Source organism: Tachyglossus aculeatus, chromosome 4 (genome assembly GCF_015852505.1).
Source record: "Tachyglossus aculeatus isolate mTacAcu1 chromosome 4, mTacAcu1.pri, whole genome shotgun sequence".
NCBI lineage: Eukaryota > Metazoa > Chordata > Mammalia > Monotremata > Tachyglossidae > Tachyglossus > Tachyglossus aculeatus.
The window spans coordinates 124,790,101-124,810,235 of NC_052069.1; the positions used below are offsets into that span (position 1 = coordinate 124,790,101).

At 48.3% G+C, this 20,135-nt stretch overlaps 1 protein-coding gene and 1 non-coding gene across 2 annotated transcripts in view; both read left to right on the forward strand.

Annotated features, from left to right (window-relative positions):
• The window catches only part of C4H9orf43 (chromosome 4 C9orf43 homolog), a 28,241-nt gene extending 10,154 nt beyond the window's left edge, over positions 1-18,087 (forward strand). Inside the window, exons 6-12 of the mRNA XM_038745691.1 lie at positions 4,369-4,459; positions 4,939-5,063; positions 6,557-6,650; positions 7,403-7,569; positions 14,225-14,399; positions 17,053-17,146; positions 17,495-18,087. Of these exons, the coding sequence (XP_038601619.1) occupies positions 4,369-4,459; positions 4,939-5,063; positions 6,557-6,650; positions 7,403-7,569; positions 14,225-14,399; positions 17,053-17,146; positions 17,495-17,814 (1,066 nt within the window). The 3' untranslated portion in view covers positions 17,815-18,087. The remainder of the gene's footprint in view (positions 1-4,368; positions 4,460-4,938; positions 5,064-6,556; positions 6,651-7,402; positions 7,570-14,224; positions 14,400-17,052; positions 17,147-17,494) is intronic.
• Positions 18,088-19,745: 1,658 nt separating this feature from the next.
• On the forward strand, positions 19,746-19,883 carry LOC119928021. Its single transcript, XR_005450982.1, has one exon. It is a non-coding gene; the product is annotated as a small nucleolar RNA SNORA7 (small nucleolar RNA).
• The last annotated feature ends 252 nt before the right edge of the window (positions 19,884-20,135 follow it).

The window sequence follows — 20,135 nt, forward strand, 5'->3', positions numbered from 1 at the left end:
CCTCCCTTCAAAGCCCTATTGAGAGCTTACCTCCTCCAGGAGGCCTTCCCAGACTGAGCCCCCTCCTTCCTCTCCCCCTCCTCCCCCTCCCCATCTCCCCGGCCTTGCCTCCTTCCCCTCCCCACAGCACCTGTATATATGTATATATGTTTGTACGTATTTATTACTCTATTTATTTATTTATTTTATTTGTACATATTTATTCTATTTATTTTATTTTGTTAATATGTTTTGTTTTGTTGTCTGTCTCCCCCTTCTAGACTGTGAGCCCGCTGTTGGGTAGGGACCATCTCTATATGTTGCCAACTTGTACTTCCCAAGCGCTTCGTACAGTGCTCTGCACACAGTAAGCGCTCAATAAATATGATTGAATGAATGAATGAATGAATGAATGAATGCCACCAACCTCCTCACTGTGCCTCGTTCTCGCCTGTCCCGCCATCGACCCCCAGCCCACGTCCTTCCCCTGGCCTGGAATGCCCTCCTTCCACACATCCACCAAGCTAGCTCTCTTTCTTCCTTCAAAGCCTTACTGAGAGCTCACCTCCTCCAGGAGGCCTTCCCAGACTGAGCCCTCTTTTTCCTCTCCTCCTCCCCATCACCCCCAGCCTTACCTCCTTCCCCTCCCCACAGCACTTGTATATATATTTGTACAGATTTATTACTCTATTTTACATGTACATATTTACTATTCTATTTATTTTGTTAATTATGTGCATATAGCTTTAATTCTATTTGTTCTGATGATTTTGACACCTGTCTGCATGTTTTGTTTTGTTGTCTGTCTCCCCCTTCTAGACTGTGAGCCCATTATCGGGTAGGGACCATCTCTATATGTTTCCAACTAGTACTTCCCAAGTGCTTAATACAGTGCTCTGCACACAGTAAGCATTCAATAAATATGATTGAATGACTGACTGACTGACTGACTGAATGATTGACTCTATGTTCTCTTTTTCCTGCTCCTCCCTGGTGTTCCTGGCAGACTTGTCATGGAGTGGCAGGTTTGAGGGGTAGCAGCCCAGTCCAGGTAGGAAAACTAAAGGAAAAAGTGAGGAACTCCTCCTCCCCTGGGTTGTGCCCAGTGATCAGTCAATCAATAGTATTTATTGAGCATTTGCTTGCTTTGTGCAGATCACTGTACTAGGTGCTTGGGAGAGTTCAGTCAGTACAGTTGGCAGACTTGATCTTCACCTTCAAGGAGCTTACAGCGTAATAAGGGAATTTCTTTTATTAATATTAATAATAATAATAATAATGGTATTTGTTAAGTGCTTACTATGTGCCAAGCCCTGTTCTAAGCACTGGGGGAGACACAAGGTAATCAGGTTGTCCCACTTGGGGCTCACAGTCTTTATCCCCATTTTACAGATGAGGGAACTGAGGCATAGAGAAGTTAAGTGACTTGCCCAAAGTCACACAGCAGACAGGTGACGGAGCCGGGATTAGAACCCATGACCTCTGACTCCCAGTCCCGGGCTCTTGCCACTAAGTCCCACTGCTTCTCTGCTTGCTTCTCTGACTAGGAACTGACTTGCAGACTGGCACTGATGCCCTGGTGTGGCTGCGGGAAGTGACAGTGCTGGGGCAAGGTGGCTCCCTCCAGGCCCTGTGGAAAGGCAATCATTCCCGTTTCACAGCTGAGCAAGCAGGAGCAGAGAGGGTGATGGAGGTTCTTAAAACCCATTTATATCTCTAGATTAAGGTGGGCCAAAAACAGCCTGTGGGTCATGCAGGGGGGTGGTGAAGCAATGTCACTTGTGACTACAATGGCCACAGCGTCTCCTGTGTGGTTCTGAGTCTGACATCCGAGCCGCAGGAACCCCCCAGTTCCAAGCCCTTGACTCTGTCCAGCAGCTCTGGGACTGTGGCCAGTGGGCCTTATTGTGGGCAACAGAAATAAGCTCAGGGGTAGTTAGGAGCTGGTGTCCTCCAAAGTTCAGCCACTTCTACCTGTTAAACCTTCCCACTGTTCCCCTGCTCTTCCAACCAACCAATCTATGTATCCATCAGTGGAATTTATTGAGCACCTACTCTGTGTACAGCACTGCACTAAACACTTGGGAGAATATAATAGAATTGGTAGTTGTGATCTTTGCTCTTAAGGACCTTGTGATCTAAATGGGGAGTCTAACATTAAAGTAAGTTACAGACTAGAGGAAGTAATAGAGTACATAAAATAGGTACATGAATGCTACAGTGGGTTAGGCATACTTAAGTACATAGGTGGCATGTATGTGCTGATGTAGGATTTGGGGAATATATGTTATGGATATTAGAAATTTATCAGGGAAGGCCTCTGGGAGTAGATGTGATTTTGGAGGAACTTTGAAGATGGGGCTGTTTTATATGGAGGAAGAAAGGAAGTTGCAGGGAGAGCATAAGAAAGAGATCAGTATCAGGAAACACGAATGAGACACTATGAGAAGCCTATCTGGAGAGGAATAAAGAACGCAAGCTGGAGTGTAGTGGGAGAAGAGAGTTGATGAGTAAGAGGAAGAAAGCTGAATGAGTGTCTGAAAACCAATTGTCAGGAGTCTCTGCTTGATGAGGATAGGTGTGGTCAGCCATTGGAGGCCTTTGAGGAGTGAGGAGACACGTGGGGAAATGGGTACAGAATGCCATTTTAGAAAAATTATCTGAACGAACTCTGGATTGGAGAGGGGAGAGACTGGAGGCAGGGAGATCAGAGCATTGGTCAACCTGGGATTTGACAAGTGCCTGGACCAGCATGAGGGCTGGAGAGATTGTTGGAAGGAAGGGGCAGGTCCTGGAAGTGTCATCATCATCATCAAAATGAGGATGATAGTATTACTATTGTTATTATTAATAGTAATAATAATAATTGTGGTATTTGTTAGGTGCTTACTTTGTGTCAAGCACTGTATCAAGCACTGGGGTAGGTACAAGAAAATCAGGTCCCACGTGGGGCTCATAGTCTGAGTAGGAGGGAGAACAGGTTTTGAATCTCCATTTTACAGATGAGGGAACCCCATCCTCCTGTCTCTCCCCACTTCAGTGTATACTTCATGCTGCTGCCTGGATCATCTTTGTGCAGAAACGCTCTGGGCATGGTACTCCCCTCCTCAACAATCTCCAGTGGCTACCAATCAACCTACGCAACAGGCAAAAACTCCTCACTCTCGGCTTCAAGGCTCTCCATCACCTCGCCCCCTCCTACCTCACCTCCCTTCTTTCCTTCTACAGCCCAGCCTGCACCCTCCACTCCTCTGCTGCTAATCTCCTCACTGTGTCTCGTTCTCACCTGTCCCACTGTCGACCCCCAGCCCACATCCTCCCCCTGGCCTGGAATGCCCTCCCTCCGCACATCCGCCAATCTAGCTCTCTTCCTCCCTTCAAAGCCCTACTGAGAGCTCACCTCCTCCAGGAGGCCTTCCCAGACTGAGCCCCCTTCTTCCTCTCCCCATCCTCTCCCTCCCCATCTCCCCCGTCTTACCTCCTTCCCCTCCCCACAGCACCTGTATATATGTATATATGTTTGTACATATTTATTACTCTATTTATTTTACTTGTACATATTTACTATTCTATTTATTTTATTTTTTTAATATGTTTTGTTTTGTTGTCTGTCTCCCCCTTCTAGACTGAGAGCCCACTGTTGGGTAGGGACCGTCTCTATATGTTGCCAACTTGTACTTCCCAAGCACTTCGTATGGTGCTCTGCACACAGTAAGTGCTCAATAAATGTGATTGAATAAATGAATGAATGAAAGTGAAGAAGTGAAGTGACTTGCTTAAGGTCACACAGCAGACTAGTGATAGAGATAGGATTAAAACACAGGTCCTCTGAATGACGGAATGAAGCAACCGACTGCATATGGGGGTTGAAAGAGAGGGAAACAAGGAAACATCAAGGTTATGGGCTTGAGAATGAGGAGGATGATGGTTTTGTCAACTCTGGTGGGAAAGTTCTGTGAGGGATTTAGGGGGGAAGATGAGGGAATAAAAAGGGCAAATGGCATATCAAGCAATGAAACTGCTCATTCTTGCTCTAGACCTGGATAGGTTACCCTTAAAAACAGTATTCTGGGGGTTTTTAGCTATCAAATACAAGTGAACCCTTTAAAAAATTCCAAGTTTGTACCACAGAACACATGATGCCACATCATCTCAAACTTGTGGATACTTAAACAATGTGTCATGCATGTAGGCAGCTAATCTTGAACTCATGTAGGCAGCCAATCTTGAATTTAGAACCCTTCCCTGGGCTGCAATTCAGTCAGCACACTCCCCTACCCCACCTCGGTTTTAGGAAGAGACCCTCTTGGCTTCTTCCTGAGGCCTTCCCATCTGTGAGCTCCACCTCTTTATTTTTCAAAAAACTCAGATTGGTTCTGTGTGTTTCAGTTTAGAAGATGTTAATTTCCCAAAATACAACTCTCCAAAGGATTCCCTTGTCTCCTATGCCCACCAGCATGCCATGCACCCTGCTGCCAAGGTGAGTCACTTTGTGTTATTGACAGGAACCTCTTGGTTCGGATTTCTTCCGAAACAGGCTTTTGAGGCATAGACAGTAGCACAATCTCCTCCATCTGGACTCTGCTCTTAAGTGTCACCCACAGCTTGATGGTAGCCTTAGGAGCAAATGGAAGTCACCTGTGGAGGCCGTGACTGAAAAAGCCCTGTCTCCTGGAGATTTGCCACTTCTGTTTGGCCAAGGAAGTTACTCCGTTCAGTAACCCTGAACAGTTGCTGGGGTTTAGGGAAGAAGAAATGGAGGCACCACTTCAAACCAGTCAAATGTAGTGACTGTAGTGAGTCCTCTGGAGTCCAAGAATTGCATCCTAACTCTTAGGGGAGATGGGTGGGGTTGGTAATTTAGTGCCAACCCCGATGATGGGCACCGCACGTAACTCGGTCTCCCATGTCCCACCTGGGGGCCGGCAGGACTCTAATAGTTTCTAGTCTGTGTCTTAGTTAACAGTGCAGAATCTGAATGAGACAGCGCTCCCCAAGAGCTTGGATACCGGGAATCTGGTTGTTATGTGGGTTCCAAATGTGCAGCAAAAGAACCAGAAGCTGGGAAGCCAGATGGTGTCAGAGTGAGTACCTCATCTGGAGCTATAGGGGACCCCCAGCTCCCATTCCTTCCCCATCACACTCCTGGAGTTCCTCTCTGTAGGCCTGGCTCTGGGGAAAAGGTTTTTCTAGCAGAGGTCCCAAAGCTCAGCAGGGACCAAGAAATTCCCTGTTGGCTTCCTCAAAGTAATAGTATTTATTTAAGTGCTTACTGTGTGCAGAGCACTATACTAAGCACCAGGAAAGAGTATACAGGTGGGAATTAGATGTGGACTCTGTCCCTCAAGGCTGGGACACAAAGCCAGGCTTCTGAGTCCGGCTCCTTGGTGGATGGACTAGAAAGCTGACACTTCCAATTTTGATCTCTTTAATAATTTTGGTATTTGTTAAGCTCTTATTATATGCCAGGCACTTTACTAACTGCCGGGGTGGTTACAAGCAAATAGGTTTGGACACAGTCGCTGTCCCACATGGGGCTCACAGTCTCAATCCCCATTGAATGGATGAGGTAACTGAGGCACAGAGAAGTTAAGTGACTTGCCCAAGGTCACATAACAGGCAAGTGGTGGAGCCAGGATCAGAGCCCTTGACCTTCTGAATCTCAGGCCCATGCTCTATCCACCACACCACAGTCATCAGCAGGAAGCAGAAATAAATCCTGTTGGAACACCTGACTCTCCCATCTCCTTCACTTTGGGACAGCAGCAATCACCCAGAATGGCCACCTGTTGGGACACCTCCTTGCCTCACCCCTCCCTCTTTCCCAACCCCAGAGTAGAGAGTGGAGAGGAGTTCTTCACTGGGGGGGAGGGGGGGAGAAAAGAGAGAGAGAGAGAGAGAGAGAGAGAGAGAGAGAGAGAGAGAGAGAGAGAGAGAGAGAGAAAGAAAGAAAGAAAGAAAGAGAAAGAAAGAAAGAAAGAAAGAAAGAAAAAGAAGGAAAGAAAGAAAGAGAGAAAGAAAGAGAGAGAGAAAGAAAGAAAGAGAGAGAGAAAGAGAGAAAGAGAGAAAGAAAGAAAGAAAGAAAGAAAGAAAGAAAGAAAGAAAGAAAGAAGGAAAGAAGGAAAGAAAGAAAGAAAGAAAAAGGAGGGAGGGAGGGAGGGAGACAGACAGGCAGGCAGGCCTGGATGGTGAGGGAGGAAAATGCTAAGTGACTGTCTTGGAGATATTGGTGCACACAATAAGCACTCAATAAATACCATTGATTGATCGACTAATTAGGAAAGAAGAAACCAGGGTCTTGGACAACGGACTTTGCTCTGACCTTATGTTTTGTTTTGTAGCCAATCTGGGCCACAGCTTGGGCTCCTGGGGCTGACTGTCAGTGTGTATAATTCAGGGATGATCAATATTTCTGAGGCATTTTTTCCCCCATCAGCTACCGATGGGGTTAGAAATGAGTGGGCAGCACTTTCTGAACAACCCTTGCACTGATTTTGGAGGCTGAGAAGAGTGTGTTGTGCAGGGTCTCAATCATTTCCTAAAACTCACCAGATACTTTTATGTGTGGTTTGTGAAGCCTGAGCCATGTCAGCCAGAAGCAGGTTTCGGAAATGAAATCCAGGAAACTCATATTGGGCCAAGAATACAGATGTGTAGAACTGTCTAAGAATGTAAGTATTTTGTTTAGTGTCCCTGGGCCATATTATGCCCCCAGATGTTTTCCTGCTCCTAGTGAGGCAATGGAGGGACCCTAGAAATAGTCCTCTCCAAGGGAAGATATTTAACATATTTCCATGTTCTAAGTCCCCCAAGCCCCAGGTGACTTAGTTTCCCTACTGGAGGTGCTCTTTGGTGAAGCCCTGAGAATGTACTGTGGGTGTCTAGGTTGTGTGCGTACATGTATGTGCATATATTGGACTGTCATCTCTTTGAGGGCAGGGCCTGTGTCTACCAACTCCTTTGTATTGTACTCTCCCAAGTGCTAGTGCAGTGCTCTACACACAGTAAGCACTCAATAAATACCATTGATGATGATGATGATGATGAATACATGCCATTGAGTGTGAGTGCGTGTGTGGATTTGTCTGTTTTATTGTTGTATTTTCCCAAGTGCTTAGTAAGCACTCAATAAATACGATTGATGATGATGGTGATGGAACTGTTGCTCTCTCTAAGCTGAAGATTTAAGAGCAAAGAGATGTAGAGTTGGGAGTGGGAGGGACACCACGAGGTGGAAGGGGATAGCGAACAGGGAGTCTGGTGCAGCAGGGGGCTGGGGGCCATGCGGGTGGCAGGAAATCTTGACAGGCCGCAGGGATTGCTGAGGCACAGCACTAGGTTGGTCCTAGGGGTTTAGGGAAAGGGAAAGGTCACCAGGACTGATGGAAAAGTGATGGAACCATTTTTCTTATTGCCCCTGCAGAAAAAGAAGTCCAATAAAAGCCCCATTGGTGGGCAGTTGTATCAAGCTCATTTTGCACCACACCAGCAGACGGCAACTCCCAAAACCTCCCCCCGTGAAGCAGCGAAGCTGGATCCATCGTCAGCTGGCTGGGCCCTCCCACCCCTCTGTGGAACTCTGGCCTCTGGGTGAGCATGGCAGAGGATTGGCTGGAGAGCAGATCTCTTTCTCGGGGCTAGGGTTCAGTGCTGTGGGCAGAGAAAGACTCCTGCTCCAGGAGACAAGGGACTGCTGGGGCAGTTTCTAAAGGGTGGGGGAATCAATCAATCAATCAATCATATTTATTGAGCACTTACTGTGTGCAGAGCACTGTACTAAGCGCTTGGGAAGTACAAGTTGGCAACATATAGAGACAGTCCCTACCCAACAGTGGGATCACAGTCTAGATGGGGGAGACAGAGAACTAAACCAAACATATTAACAAAATAAAATAAATAGAATAGATATGTACAAGTAAAATAAATAAATAGAGTAATAAATATGTACAAACATATATACATATGCACAGGTGCTGTGGGGAAGGGAAGGAGGTAAGACGGAGGGATGGAGAGGTGGGGTGAGGGAGGGAGGAAGGAGGGGGCTCAGTCTGGGAAGGCCTCCTGGAGGAGGTGAGCTCTCAGTAGGGCCTTGAAGGGAGGAAGAGAGCTAGCTTGGCAGATGTTGGGAGGGAGGGCATTCCAGGCCAGGGGGATGAGGTGGGCCGGGGGTCGATGGTGGGACAGGCGAGAATGAGACACTGTGAGGAGATTAGCGGTAGAGGAGCGGAGGGTGTGGGCTGGGCTGTAGAAGGAGAGAAGGGAGCTGAGGTAGGAAGGGGCGAGGTGATGGAGAGCCTTGAAGCCGAGGGTGAGGAGTTTCTGCCTGATGCGCAGATTGATTGGTAGCCACTGGAGATTTTTGAGGAGGGGAGTAACATGCCCAGAGTGTTTCTGGACAAAGACAATCTGGGCAGCGGCATGAAGTATGGATTGAAGTGGGGAGAGACACGATGATGGGAGATCAGAGAAGAGGCTGATGCAGTAGTCCAGACAGGATAGGATGAGAGCTTGAACGAGTAGGGTAGCGGTATGAATGGAGAGGAAAGGGCGGATCTTGGCAATGTTGCGGAGCTGAGACCAGCAGGTTTTGGTGACGGCTTGGATGTGAGGGGTGAATGAGAGAGCGGAGTCGAGGATGACACCAAGGTTGCGGGCTTGTGAGACAGGAAGAATGGTAGTGCCGTCAACAGTGATGGGAAAGTCAGGGAGAGGGGAGGGTTTGGGAGGGAAGACAAGGAGTTCAGTCTTGGACATGTTGAGTTTTAGGTGGCGGGCCGACATCCAGATGGAGATGTCTTGAAGGCTGGAGGAGATGTGAGCCTGGAGGGACGGGGAGAGAGCAGGGGCAGAGATGTAGATCTGGGTGTCATCAGCGTAGAGATGATAGCTGAAGCCGTGGGAGCGAATGAGGTCACCAAGGGAGTGAGTGTAGATCGAGAACAGAAGGTGACCAAGTACGGAACCTTGGGGAACCCCCACAGTAAGGGGATGGGAGGGGGAGGAGGAGCCTGCAAAAGAGACTGAGAATGAACGACCGGAGAGATAAGAGGCGAACCAGGAGAGGATGGGGTATGTGAAGCCAAGGTTGGATAGCGTGTTGAGGAGAAGGGGGTGGTCAACAGTGTTGAAGGCAGCTGAGAGGTCGAGGAGGATTAGGATAGAGTATGAGCCGTTGGATTTGGCAAGCAGGAGGTCATTGGTGACCTTTGAGAGGGCAGTTTCCGTGGAATGTAGGGGATGGAAACCAGACTGGAGGGGGGCGAGGAGAGAGTTGGTGTTGAGGAATTCGAGGCAGCACGTGTAGACAACTCGTTCAAGGAGTTTGGAAAGGAATGGTAGGAGGGAGATGGGGCGATAACTATTAGGTGAGGTGGGTCAAGAGAGAGTTTTTTTAGGATGGGAGAGACATGAGCATGTTTGAAGGCAGAGGGGAAGGAACCAGTGGAGAGTGAGTGGTTGAAGATGGAAGTTAAGGTGGGGAGAAGGGACGGAGCGAGAGATTTCATGAGATGAGAGGGAATGGGGTCAGAAGCACAGGTGGCTGGAGTAGCACTTGAGAGGAGGGAGGAGAACTCCTCTGTGGATACTGCTGGGAAGGATGGGAGAGTAGCAGAGAGTGTTGAGAGCCGGGGGGTTGGAGAAGTGGGGGGAGTGACTTTGGGGAGGTCGGACCTGATGGATTTAATTTTATTAATGAAGTAGGAGGCCAGATCGTTGAGGGTGAGGGAAGGAGGAGGGGGAGGAACCGGGGGAAGAGTAGGGGCTGGACACTGAGGTGGGGAAAGTGAGAGAGAGGCTTTTGCTTGGCAGTTTGGTGTGAGAGCATGAAAGAACCAGTTTAGACCCCTGTTTTTAACACCCCTGCCTGCTCCCTGCAGTAAGGCATAGCTTCTTGAAGATGTGTGTAGGCTTCATCTTGGGCCACAGTCCATCCAGCGATTTCCATTGTCTCTTTTCCTGGCTACCTTGAGTACGGGGCAGGCCTCAGCCCCTCTGAGTTGCTTCCTCTGAACTCTGCCGGGGTGGGGAGTTGGATTTAGAGGTTTGGGGCCCCTTTAAAGTACTGTTGCTTTGGTTAGGAAGAGACCGCACCCCTTGTAGATTATATCTACAAGGATATAATCATATTTACCCCCAGCACTTAATGCAGTGCATTACACACTGTAAGCACTCAACAAATGTTCATAATAATAATGACAATGAGAAATGACCCCTTTATGCTGAGACGTATGTTTCCTGAATTGAAGAGCTGGACCTGTTGGACAGTAGGGGTTCTCCTCTTCCTTCTCCTGCTCCTCATTCCTCCTTCTCCACCTCCCTTAAAGCATTATGCTAATGCTTTACCTAAGGGTACTTAGATCGACAAACCCTTGATGAGCAGAGAAGCACCACTCTAGTCGACCCCTCGCTCACATCCTTCCTCTGGCCTGCAACTCCCTTCCCCTTCATATCTGTCAGACTCTCACTCTTCCACCTACAAAGCACTGCTAAAATCCCATCTTCTCCAAGAGGCTATCCCTGACTAAACTTTCATCTCCCCATATTCACCATCCCTTCTGTGTCACCAATGTACTTGGATCTGTAGCCCTTAATAATAATATGGTTCTTGATAAGTGCTTACTATGTGCCAAGCACTGTTCTAAATGCTGAACTAGATACAAGTTGATAGGGTTGGACACAGTTCTTGTCCTACATGGGGCTCACCTTCTTAATCCCCATTTTACAGTTGAGGTAACTGAGGCCTAGGGAAGTGAAGTATCTTGCCCAAGGTCAAGTGAAGTGACTTGCCCAGCAGACAAGTGGTGGATCCAGGATTAGAACCCGGATCCTTCCTACTGCCAGGCCCGTGCACTATCCACTAAGCCACACAGCTGGCCAGGACACAGTAGAGGGGTGCACACAAGCCTTAAACTTTAAGTTACTGTAGTATCAGTCAATTGATTTACTGAGTGCTTACTGTATGCAGAGCACTGTATCAAGCACCTGGGAGAGTACAACAGAGTTGGTACACATGTTCTCCGGTTAATATTCACCCCACCCCTTCAGCACTTAGGTACATAATTGTGTTGGGTTTTTTAATGGTATCTGTTAAGCACTTACTATGTGCCAGGCCGTGTACTAAGCACTGGGGTACATACAAGTTAATCAGATTAGACACAGTGCATATCCCACATGGGGCTCACAGTCTTACTCCCTATTTTACAGATGAGGTAATTGAAGCCCAGAGACATGAAGTGACTTACTCAAGGTCCCACAGCAGATAAGGGGAAAAACTGGAATTAATCAATCAATCAATCAATCGTATTTATTGAGCGCTTACTATGTGCAGAGCACTGTACTAAGCGCTTGGGAAGTACAAATTGGCATCACATAGAGACAGTCCCTACCCAACAGTGGGCTCACAGTCTAAAAGCCATAGAGACAGTCCCTACCCAACAGTGGGCTCAAAGTCTAAAACCCGGGTCCTTCTAACTCCCAAGCCTGTGCTCTATCCACTAAGCCACACTGCTTCTCTCTAAGCACTTACTTTGTGCCAAGCACTGTACTAAGCACTGAGGTAGATGCAAGATGATAATAGTAATAATACTAACGATAATAGTAATAATTGGGGTATTTGTTAAGCGCTAACTAAATGCCAAGCACTGTGCTAAGAGCTGAGGGAGATAGAAGATAATCAGGTCCTACATGGAGCTCACAGTCTAAATAAGAGGGAGAACAGGTATTGAATCCCCATTTTGCAGATGAGGAAACTAAAGAAGTTAAGTGACTTGCCCAAGGTCACAGAGCATACAAATAGCAGAGCTGGGATTAGAACCCAGGGCCTCTGCTTCCCAGGCCTGTGCTCTTGCCATAGGCCATACTGCTTCCTTTCATATCCTTTATGCTCCCATTTCGCCTATCTGAAATTTATTTTAATATTCATTCATTCATTCAATCATATTTATTGAGCGCTTACTGTGTGCAGGGCACTGTATTATGTGCTTGGGAAGTACAAGTCAGCAACATATAGAGATGGTCCCTACCCAACAACGGGCTCACGGCCTAGATCTGTCTCCCTGTCTAGATTGTCTAGATTGTAAGCTCCTTGTTGGCAAGGATCAAATCTACCAACTCCACTGCATTGTACTCTCCTAAGTACTTAGTGCAGTACTCTTCCAAGCACTCAGTACAGTGCTCTGCACACAGTAAGTAGTCAATAAATACAATTGAATGAATGAATGAATATTATGCATGCAGCGCTCAATAAGTTCCAGTGATTGACTGATTGTGTGTCACAAGTTGAAAAACATGACTGGGGATCAGCTTTGCAACTTTCTTCCCAGAGGACTGAGCGTGTTCTAGAGTAGAGGCCAGATGGAGGGAACCCAGTCTGGAGAGGTGAGGAAGGGGCTTTTCTTCAGTCATTCTTCAGTTAGTCAATCAGTAGCATTTATTGAGCACCTACTCCAGGCAGAGCACTGCACTATGCACTTGGGAGAGTATAATTGAGTTAATGGACATGACCTTGCCTTCAAGGAGCTCACAGACTGGCAGAAAATTCAGATACTGAAATGAATTACAGATAAAAGGGAGTAATTAAGTGTTCAGGGGTGTGAAAATACCCAAATGTATAGTGGATGCTGATGTGTCAGGTAGCGGGGGAGGTAGGAGGTGGAGATGAGAGATTGGTCAGGGAAGGCCTCCTGTAGGAGATGTGATTTCATAAAGGCTATGAAGATGGGGAGAGCAGTGGTCTGCGGCATATGATGTGGAAGGGAGTTCCAGATGAGAGAGGTGTGAGCAGTCCCTATAGCTTCTCACAAGGTTTGGGAAATTCATGAAACCCCTGTAGCGTTGTCTGCTTTCACACCACCCCACTTCTATGGCAGGCCAGCTAGGCCTAGTTAAGTGGCGCTGCCCGGGGAAGCAGTTTTTGAGTAACTGCTTTGAAGACATGAATTCATTGCCAATCTTACAAAAAGGCTTAGAGTTGGACAGCAGAGTCAGGCTGAGCACTGACCAGGAACTGCACCATGCTCCCTCTGCTCTGGAGTTTCATTGTCTCTTAATCTTTTTTTAAAAAGGGTATTTGTTATTATTATTATTAATAACAATAATAATAATGATGATGGTATTTGTTAAGTGCTTACTATGTGCCAAGTACTGTTCTAAGCGCAGGGGTAGATACAAGGTAATCAGGTTGTCCCACGTGGGGCTCACAGTCTTAATCCCCATTTTACAGATAAGGTAACTGAGGCACAGAGAAGTTAAGCGACTTGCCCAAAGTCACACAGCTGACAAATGGTGGAGCTGGGATTAGAACCCATGACCTCTGACTCTCATGCCCGTGCTCTTTCCACTAAGTCACATGTATGCCAGGCACACTATTAAGCACTGGGGTAGATATAAGCTAATCAGGTTGGACATAGTACCTGTCCTACGTAGGGCTCACAGTATTAATTCCCATTTTACGGATGAGGTAAATGAGGCATAGACAAATGAAGTGACTTGTCCAAGGTCATACAGTAGACGAGTGGTGGAGCCAGGATTAGAACCCTGGCCCTTCTGACTATGCTGCTACGCTGCTTCTCTATTCCCTCATAAGGGAGTTGTTTGGCCTTCTCCCATAGTGTCTCTGACGTATTGTCTCTGTTGCCTCAAGATACTCCCAGAGGTTCTCCAAAGCCCCCAAACGTTTCCTAGCTGATGTCTATCAAGCCCAGGTTAATAGCTTGGGGCTGCTTTAAGACCTGGACCACTGGGCACAAAGCTGGGCCCTCGCAAGGATGCCAGGGTGGTGGCTAGCAAAGTAATGGTCAGGCAAGTCTGGTTGCCCATTCTTGTGTTCTTGGGGCCTCAGGAAGGGAGGGGGCATTTTTCTTTCATTCATTCGTATTTATTGAGTGCCTACTGTTTGCAGAGCACTGTACTAAGTGCTTAGGAGAGTATAATAGAACAATAAACAGACACATTCCCTACCCACAACAAGCTCACACTATAGAGGAGCATACTGACATTAATATAAATAAATACATTACATAGCTGTTCTCACCTGGACTTAGACTTTCTCATGTGGGACAGGGACTGTGTCCAACTGATTACCTTGAATGTACCCCAGCACTTAAAACAGTGTTTGACACATAGTAAGTGCTTAACAAATACCACAGTAATTCTGAGTGTGCTATGTGTTTCACCCTGTCACATGGAATGGGCAGTTTGGAAGAGAGCTGCTGCTGACCTCTCTGGCCTTTTCTTGTGCCCTCAGGTCTTCGGCTGAAGAAAGGGAAGCCAGGGCTCCCCGGAAGAGCAAGGTGGACCCTCTGGACAGGACACTTGGAAAGCTGCTGAAGGAGCATCCAGCCCAGCAGGAGGGCCACAGAGGGGCTTTCCTCAGATCAATGGAGAAGATGACTCTCTCTGGAAACAGAGTGACCCTGCAGGTTAGAAATGAGCAGGAGGAACTACTTAGGTGCATCTGAACGGCACACATTTTCCCTAACCTTGGCTCGGAGATCAGGCAGAAGGTAGGTAGGGCCTAAGGCACTTAGAATGAGAGAAGTCTGGGGTAATCACCTGGGCAGTACTTCTCTTTCCCTTCCTCCTCTTCCTCCTCCTCCTCTTCCTCCTCCTCCTCTTCTTCTTTCTCCTCTTCCTCCTCCTCCTCCTCTTCTTCTTCCTCCTCATCCACCTCTTTTTCTCCACCTCCTTTTCAACCCTCTCCACCTCCTCTCCCTCCTCCCTCTCCTCCTCCTCCTCCTAATTCTCCTTTTTCTCCTCCTTCATTTCCTCCTTCACCTCCTCTTCATATTCCTTCTCCACCTCCTCCTCTTCCACCTCTTCTTCCTCCTCCTTCTCCTCCTCCTTTTCTTCCTTTTCCTCCCTTTCCACCTCCTCCTCTTCCTCCTCCTCTCCTTCCTCCTCCTCCTCCTCCTCCTCCTCTTCCTCCTTCTCTTCCTCCTCCTCCCAGAACCCCATCTGCCAGGTCCTGGGACTCTTTGTCCTCTGTCCCAGGTATCCGGTGTCAGGTGTGGGACAGGGAGGGAATATTGTTCCCGGAGTTGATTGGGTTGCTGTATTTACTGCCTTCATCTGAGCAGCAGACTTCCAGGCTGGAGTTCAGATGGGTGGGACCTAGTTTCCTCATGGCTTCTACTTGATCTGTCTGTTGGGCTGGGGCAGCCGGACAGGGAGGGGAACGGGCCTTGTTTCAGGGAGATAATCAGGTCAGACAAAGAACTCTCAGTCATAGGAGAGGGAGGACAAATATTTAATTTCCATTTTACAGGTGAGAAAACTGAGACATAGAGAATCAAAGTGGCTGGCCCAAGGTTGCAGAGTAGACAAGTAGCAGAGTGGGATTAGAACCCAGGTCCTCTGACTCCCCAGGCCCATGCGCTTTCCACTAGACCACACTACTTCCCACATCAGTGAAGTCATTTACACAGAGCTTTTGTTGCTCCCCTGGGACAAAGCCGAGGGCCAGCTAACACCACCGGGGCCAGCTAGCACCACCCACCCCATCAGCCCCGGGATTTGTGTTGGGTGCGAGCAGCCTCAGTGGACTGGGCGGCTGCTGGCTTATCTTTCAGCCGTGCTTCTTTGGCAGGGGGAGCTGGGGGAGAGAGGAAGGGGAAGGGCGTGGGAGGGGATGTGGGAGGGTGGTATAGAGAAAGCTTGTTTTCCCATTCGGAGGTCTTTGGGAGCTGGGTTGCAGTGTTTGGAACCACATCGAATAGGATGTTTCTCTTTCTTCTCCAGAGCCCGTTGATGAGTGTGGGATAGACCGAGGCCAAGGAAGGCTTAGAGTTTGTCCCCTGGGCAGGGGAGCCTCTTGGTCCCTCCAGGGCCAGACATATTCCTCAGAATTGCAGACACTGCCCTCACCCTCTGCAGCAGGGAGGGGACTTTAGCTTCACAAAGATGTGCCAGGCTCTGATAAAGCATTGCTCATTCTCTTTTGGCTTCCCATCTTCTTGGGAACTGGGGTCAAATGGAGCCACAAATGGGACGTGGAATTATTCAGGGAGGTGGCTGTCCAGGGCCCAGTCCCTCCAACTCTGGCCTCCCCATGTCCTGCTTTGTGAGGCTACAGCTATTGTTATGCTGGTGCCTCACACTGCATTTTACTGTACAGTGGGGTTGGGGGATGGAATTGAGTCAAGTGAGTTTGTTTTTTGAGATCTAATGTCTCAGTGTGGCCAATCCAGGGTAGAGTGGGTGTAAGAGGCAGTGTTGGGGAAGGGACTGTCTCGGGCCCCCTGTCCCACGAATGGAATTTTAGGTGAGTGCCTGCAGTTCTGTGTTGTATTAGCGTGGCTCTGGGTTTGGGGCTTGGCGTATGTCATCTGTGTTCCTCCCCAGGTGTTGGCTCTTCCCTGTGCCTGGGATTGTAGTTGAAGAACAGTTTTACGGTCCACCCTCCCTCCCACCCACGGTCCAGGCTGGGCGCCCCCAGCAACCGCTCCCAACAGAAATTGTTCCCCAGGTGCACAGCAGAGTTGCCTCTTGCCCCTGTGTGATCCTGACCCAGTGGGGCTAATTGTGACATTGGCCCAGTGCCCAGAGGCTGCATTATGGCTGACCTTGCTCCTGCCCTGGGTTCTCAGCCAAGCCTTGGACACACTGGCTGGTTGTGGCCTAGATAGGAGCCTTTCTGGACTTTGGGCAGGGCTGTGGCCTCAGGGCTCCTCAGCTCTCAGTCAGAGCAGAGAACCAGGTGAAGGCAACTGCCGGACTTGCCCCAGAGGAGCCTGGGACCCGTTGTCCTCAAACTAGAGGTCAGTGGTGAGGACAGCTGGGGTCAGGGGGAGATTCCTTAGGGCTCCTCTGGGCCTGACCCCTGAGTGGGAGGAGCTCAGACCTCAGGTCTGGAAGCCTGAGCAGCAAGGGAAGATGGACACTCCATTCTTGGGGTGTTGGTTTGTGGATTGGAGGCACCTCCAGTCATAGCAGTGTAGGGCCCCCAACATCTATGGGTCATTCCTGACTCCAGCCTCAGACCTCATCATGCCTAAACCACCTGCCGGGAGTACTTCAGAAAAAGTCCATTTGGCTTCCAGTGTGCCAATTGGGACAAAGGATGTGGGTTTGCAGGATCCCAAGGAAGACCTTTGGACATCTCTGAAGAAGAAGCCTATGGTCGAGCATCTCATTTCCTTTGGTGACTCTCCTCATCCTCCCCTGGGTGGTAAGTGGTTGGGTGGTGGGTGCTCAGGGTGGGGAAGGTGGGGCCTCCAGGGGCCAGGAAAAGGCCTTCCTCAATCAATCAGCGGTATTTATTGAGCATTTATTTTGTGCAGAGCACTGTACTGAGCACTTGGGAAAGTATAATACACTGGAGTTGGTAGGCACGTTCCTTGCCCATAATGAACTTGCAGTCTTGAGGGGGAGACAGATATTAATATAAATGTATTCCTCTCTGGGTGAGCCATGGCCTCCTGCTGGACACTGGGTGTGGTCTGGCTCCCACCCTTTCCTCCTCGGGACTCCATTGGAGGTCAGAAGCCTGGCTTAAAGCTTGACTTCCTCTGCTCAGGGTCTGATAGATCCAAGTGCTCATCTTGGAAAGGGAAGAATCAACTTGGCATCTGGGGCCAGCAGATGACCATGCAAGAAGAGGCCCAGAGGGCCCAAAGACCTAGCAGATTGAAGATAAGGAACCTGAATTTGCAGATGGTGAAGGTCCGCCAGGCCCTACAGGGAGCTTGGGAGGTGACCAACCCTCCCTCATCACCTCTCACAACCTCCCCAATGCAGAGCAAGATGTCATCGGTACTGGAGGTGGACAATGCCATGCTGGCCAGCCCTGACCCAGGGCGGGCTGACCTGCCCTCCCGGGATGAGACTGAGTCCTGATGGCATTGTGTGGGGAGTGTGGGATTCGTGCCCTGGAGCTCCAGAGAGTAGGGGAGAGGCTCTTCTCACTCTGGGATCCTGGCTCTTCCTTGTCCCACCTGGCTCCCCTTTGTCCCACCTGGCTCCTCCTACTCCCTCCTGGCTCTCCCTCGTTCCAACTAGCCCCTGGATGTGCAGGCAGGAGGAGGGAGGGGCCCCTGAATCTGGGACAGTTGATGTTCCCTGGCCCCAGACTCTTCAACAGGAATGGCTGTCACACCTCTGTGGGAATAAAATGACTACTCATCAGCTCTGCTGTTTTAGTTTGGGGCTTGAAAGGGAGGGATTTCCTGCAGTTGGGATCTGTGTCAATTGAACCTACTAAATTACTTTGAGGCCCAGAAAGGCTAAACAGATGGCCAGTTCCCAGACCTCTAGCTCCTGTCAAGCTCTGTGTGGCAAGGAAATATTGTTGGGACTGAGCTGGGGAAGACTTTGAACCAGCTTTTGAGTTCACCCCTGCCACTGCTGCAAAGTGTTGGATTCCAGAGGTAAACCAGCCCTTTTTTTAATGGTATTTGTTAAGTGCTTACTATGTGCCAGGCACTGTACTTACCACTGGGGTGGATACGAGCAAATCGGGTTGGATACAGTCCCTGACCCCATGGGGCTCACAGACTTAATCCCCATTTTACGGATGAGTTAACTGTGGTACAAAGAAGTGAAGTGACTTGCCCAAGATTATACTGCAGACAAGTGGCAGAGCTGGGATTAGAACGAAGGTCCTCTGATTCCCAGGCCCAGGCTCTTTTCACTAGACCACACTGCTTCTCAGTATTACACAAACTCAACACTTCCAATCGCAGAATTAGTTTTATGAGTGAATTTAAATGGTAAAATGGGGCATCTTGAGTTTTTCCTGTTGAATAACTTGTGCAGACAGCTCCATTGCATCCGCTGAAGCTGTCTTCTAACCCACAAACTCTTCACCATCTCCGTTGCTCCTCTTCCTAGTGTACATATCCTGAGACAGACACACACACAAACACACACACACACACACACACATTTGTAGATACATTTGTCACACAGCCCCCACAGGCACATGGGTACACACTCATGGCCAGACATCTTTATACGTATAGACCAACACTAACAAACTAACTCCTTTCCCATCAAAATACTGCTCTGAGAGACTGAAGCTTGTCTGTGAGGATGCTAGAATTGAGAATCAATCAATCATATTTATTAACCACTTCTCTAAGTGCTGGAGTAAATACAATGTAACAACATATATGTAGATATATAACTTTGGAAACCTGCAGAGAGATGAATTGTACTTCCCAAGCCCTTAGTACAGTGTTCTGCACACAGTAAGTGCTCAATAAATGCGATTGATTGAATGAATGAATGAATGTGAATTTTCCCAACAGCCAAAGTGGATTCATTCCTCACCTGGCCACAAAGCAAGCACTTACAAATACCATCACATCACATTGTGCATTATCCGCATTTTACAGAGAACGCTTTTTCTCCGGATCTAGGAGCATTGAGTCTTTTCTTGCTATATGTGGAGAACAAAAAGCCTACCAGCAGATTTTAAAGTGGAAAACTGAGTGAGGCAGATGTAAATGAACTGACATTCATCAAGGCAACACTTTCCAGTGACCAGCAGCACCCTGAGGATATACCATGAATCTATTACCCTTTCTAGGAATTCGTAAATTTCTATCTCCTGGTCCCCTCTTAGTTCTGCCCATACCAGTACCTACCACAGACAGGAATGACCCAGGAACGCGCAACAACCCGAAATCTTTAAACATTCAAAATCTTGAGGACAAAATACTCAATGTGACAGATATTCTTAAATGAAGTGTATGAATAAGTAAAATTGCTTGCAAACTGGACTGAATTTTCCCTGCAAATTTTTGGATGCCTCTACAGTGTTATATATCCTCTCAGGATTGCACCTGGACAGTTTCCAGTACTCTACCAGTCTCGACTACGGGAGGGAGAGTCAAGCAGAGGAATATCCATTCCATTCCTAGTTTGGGCAGTGTCTAGTGAGTGTAAGACAATCTGTCTCAAGTCAAATCTCACCTGTGCTGGGCAGCAACAGCATGGGAGAGAGTTGAGGGGGGAGACTCAAGTTTACTGCCCGAAAAGAGGCAATTGTAAACCACTTCCATATTTTTACCAAGAAAACGCTATGATTGCCGGTGGAAGTGAGGCATTCTGGGAGAGATATGTCCACGGTGTCGCTATGGGTTGGAGATGACTCGACAGCATAAGACAAGATAATTTCCCTGTGAAACAGGACAAATGATTAGCATGGAAAAATA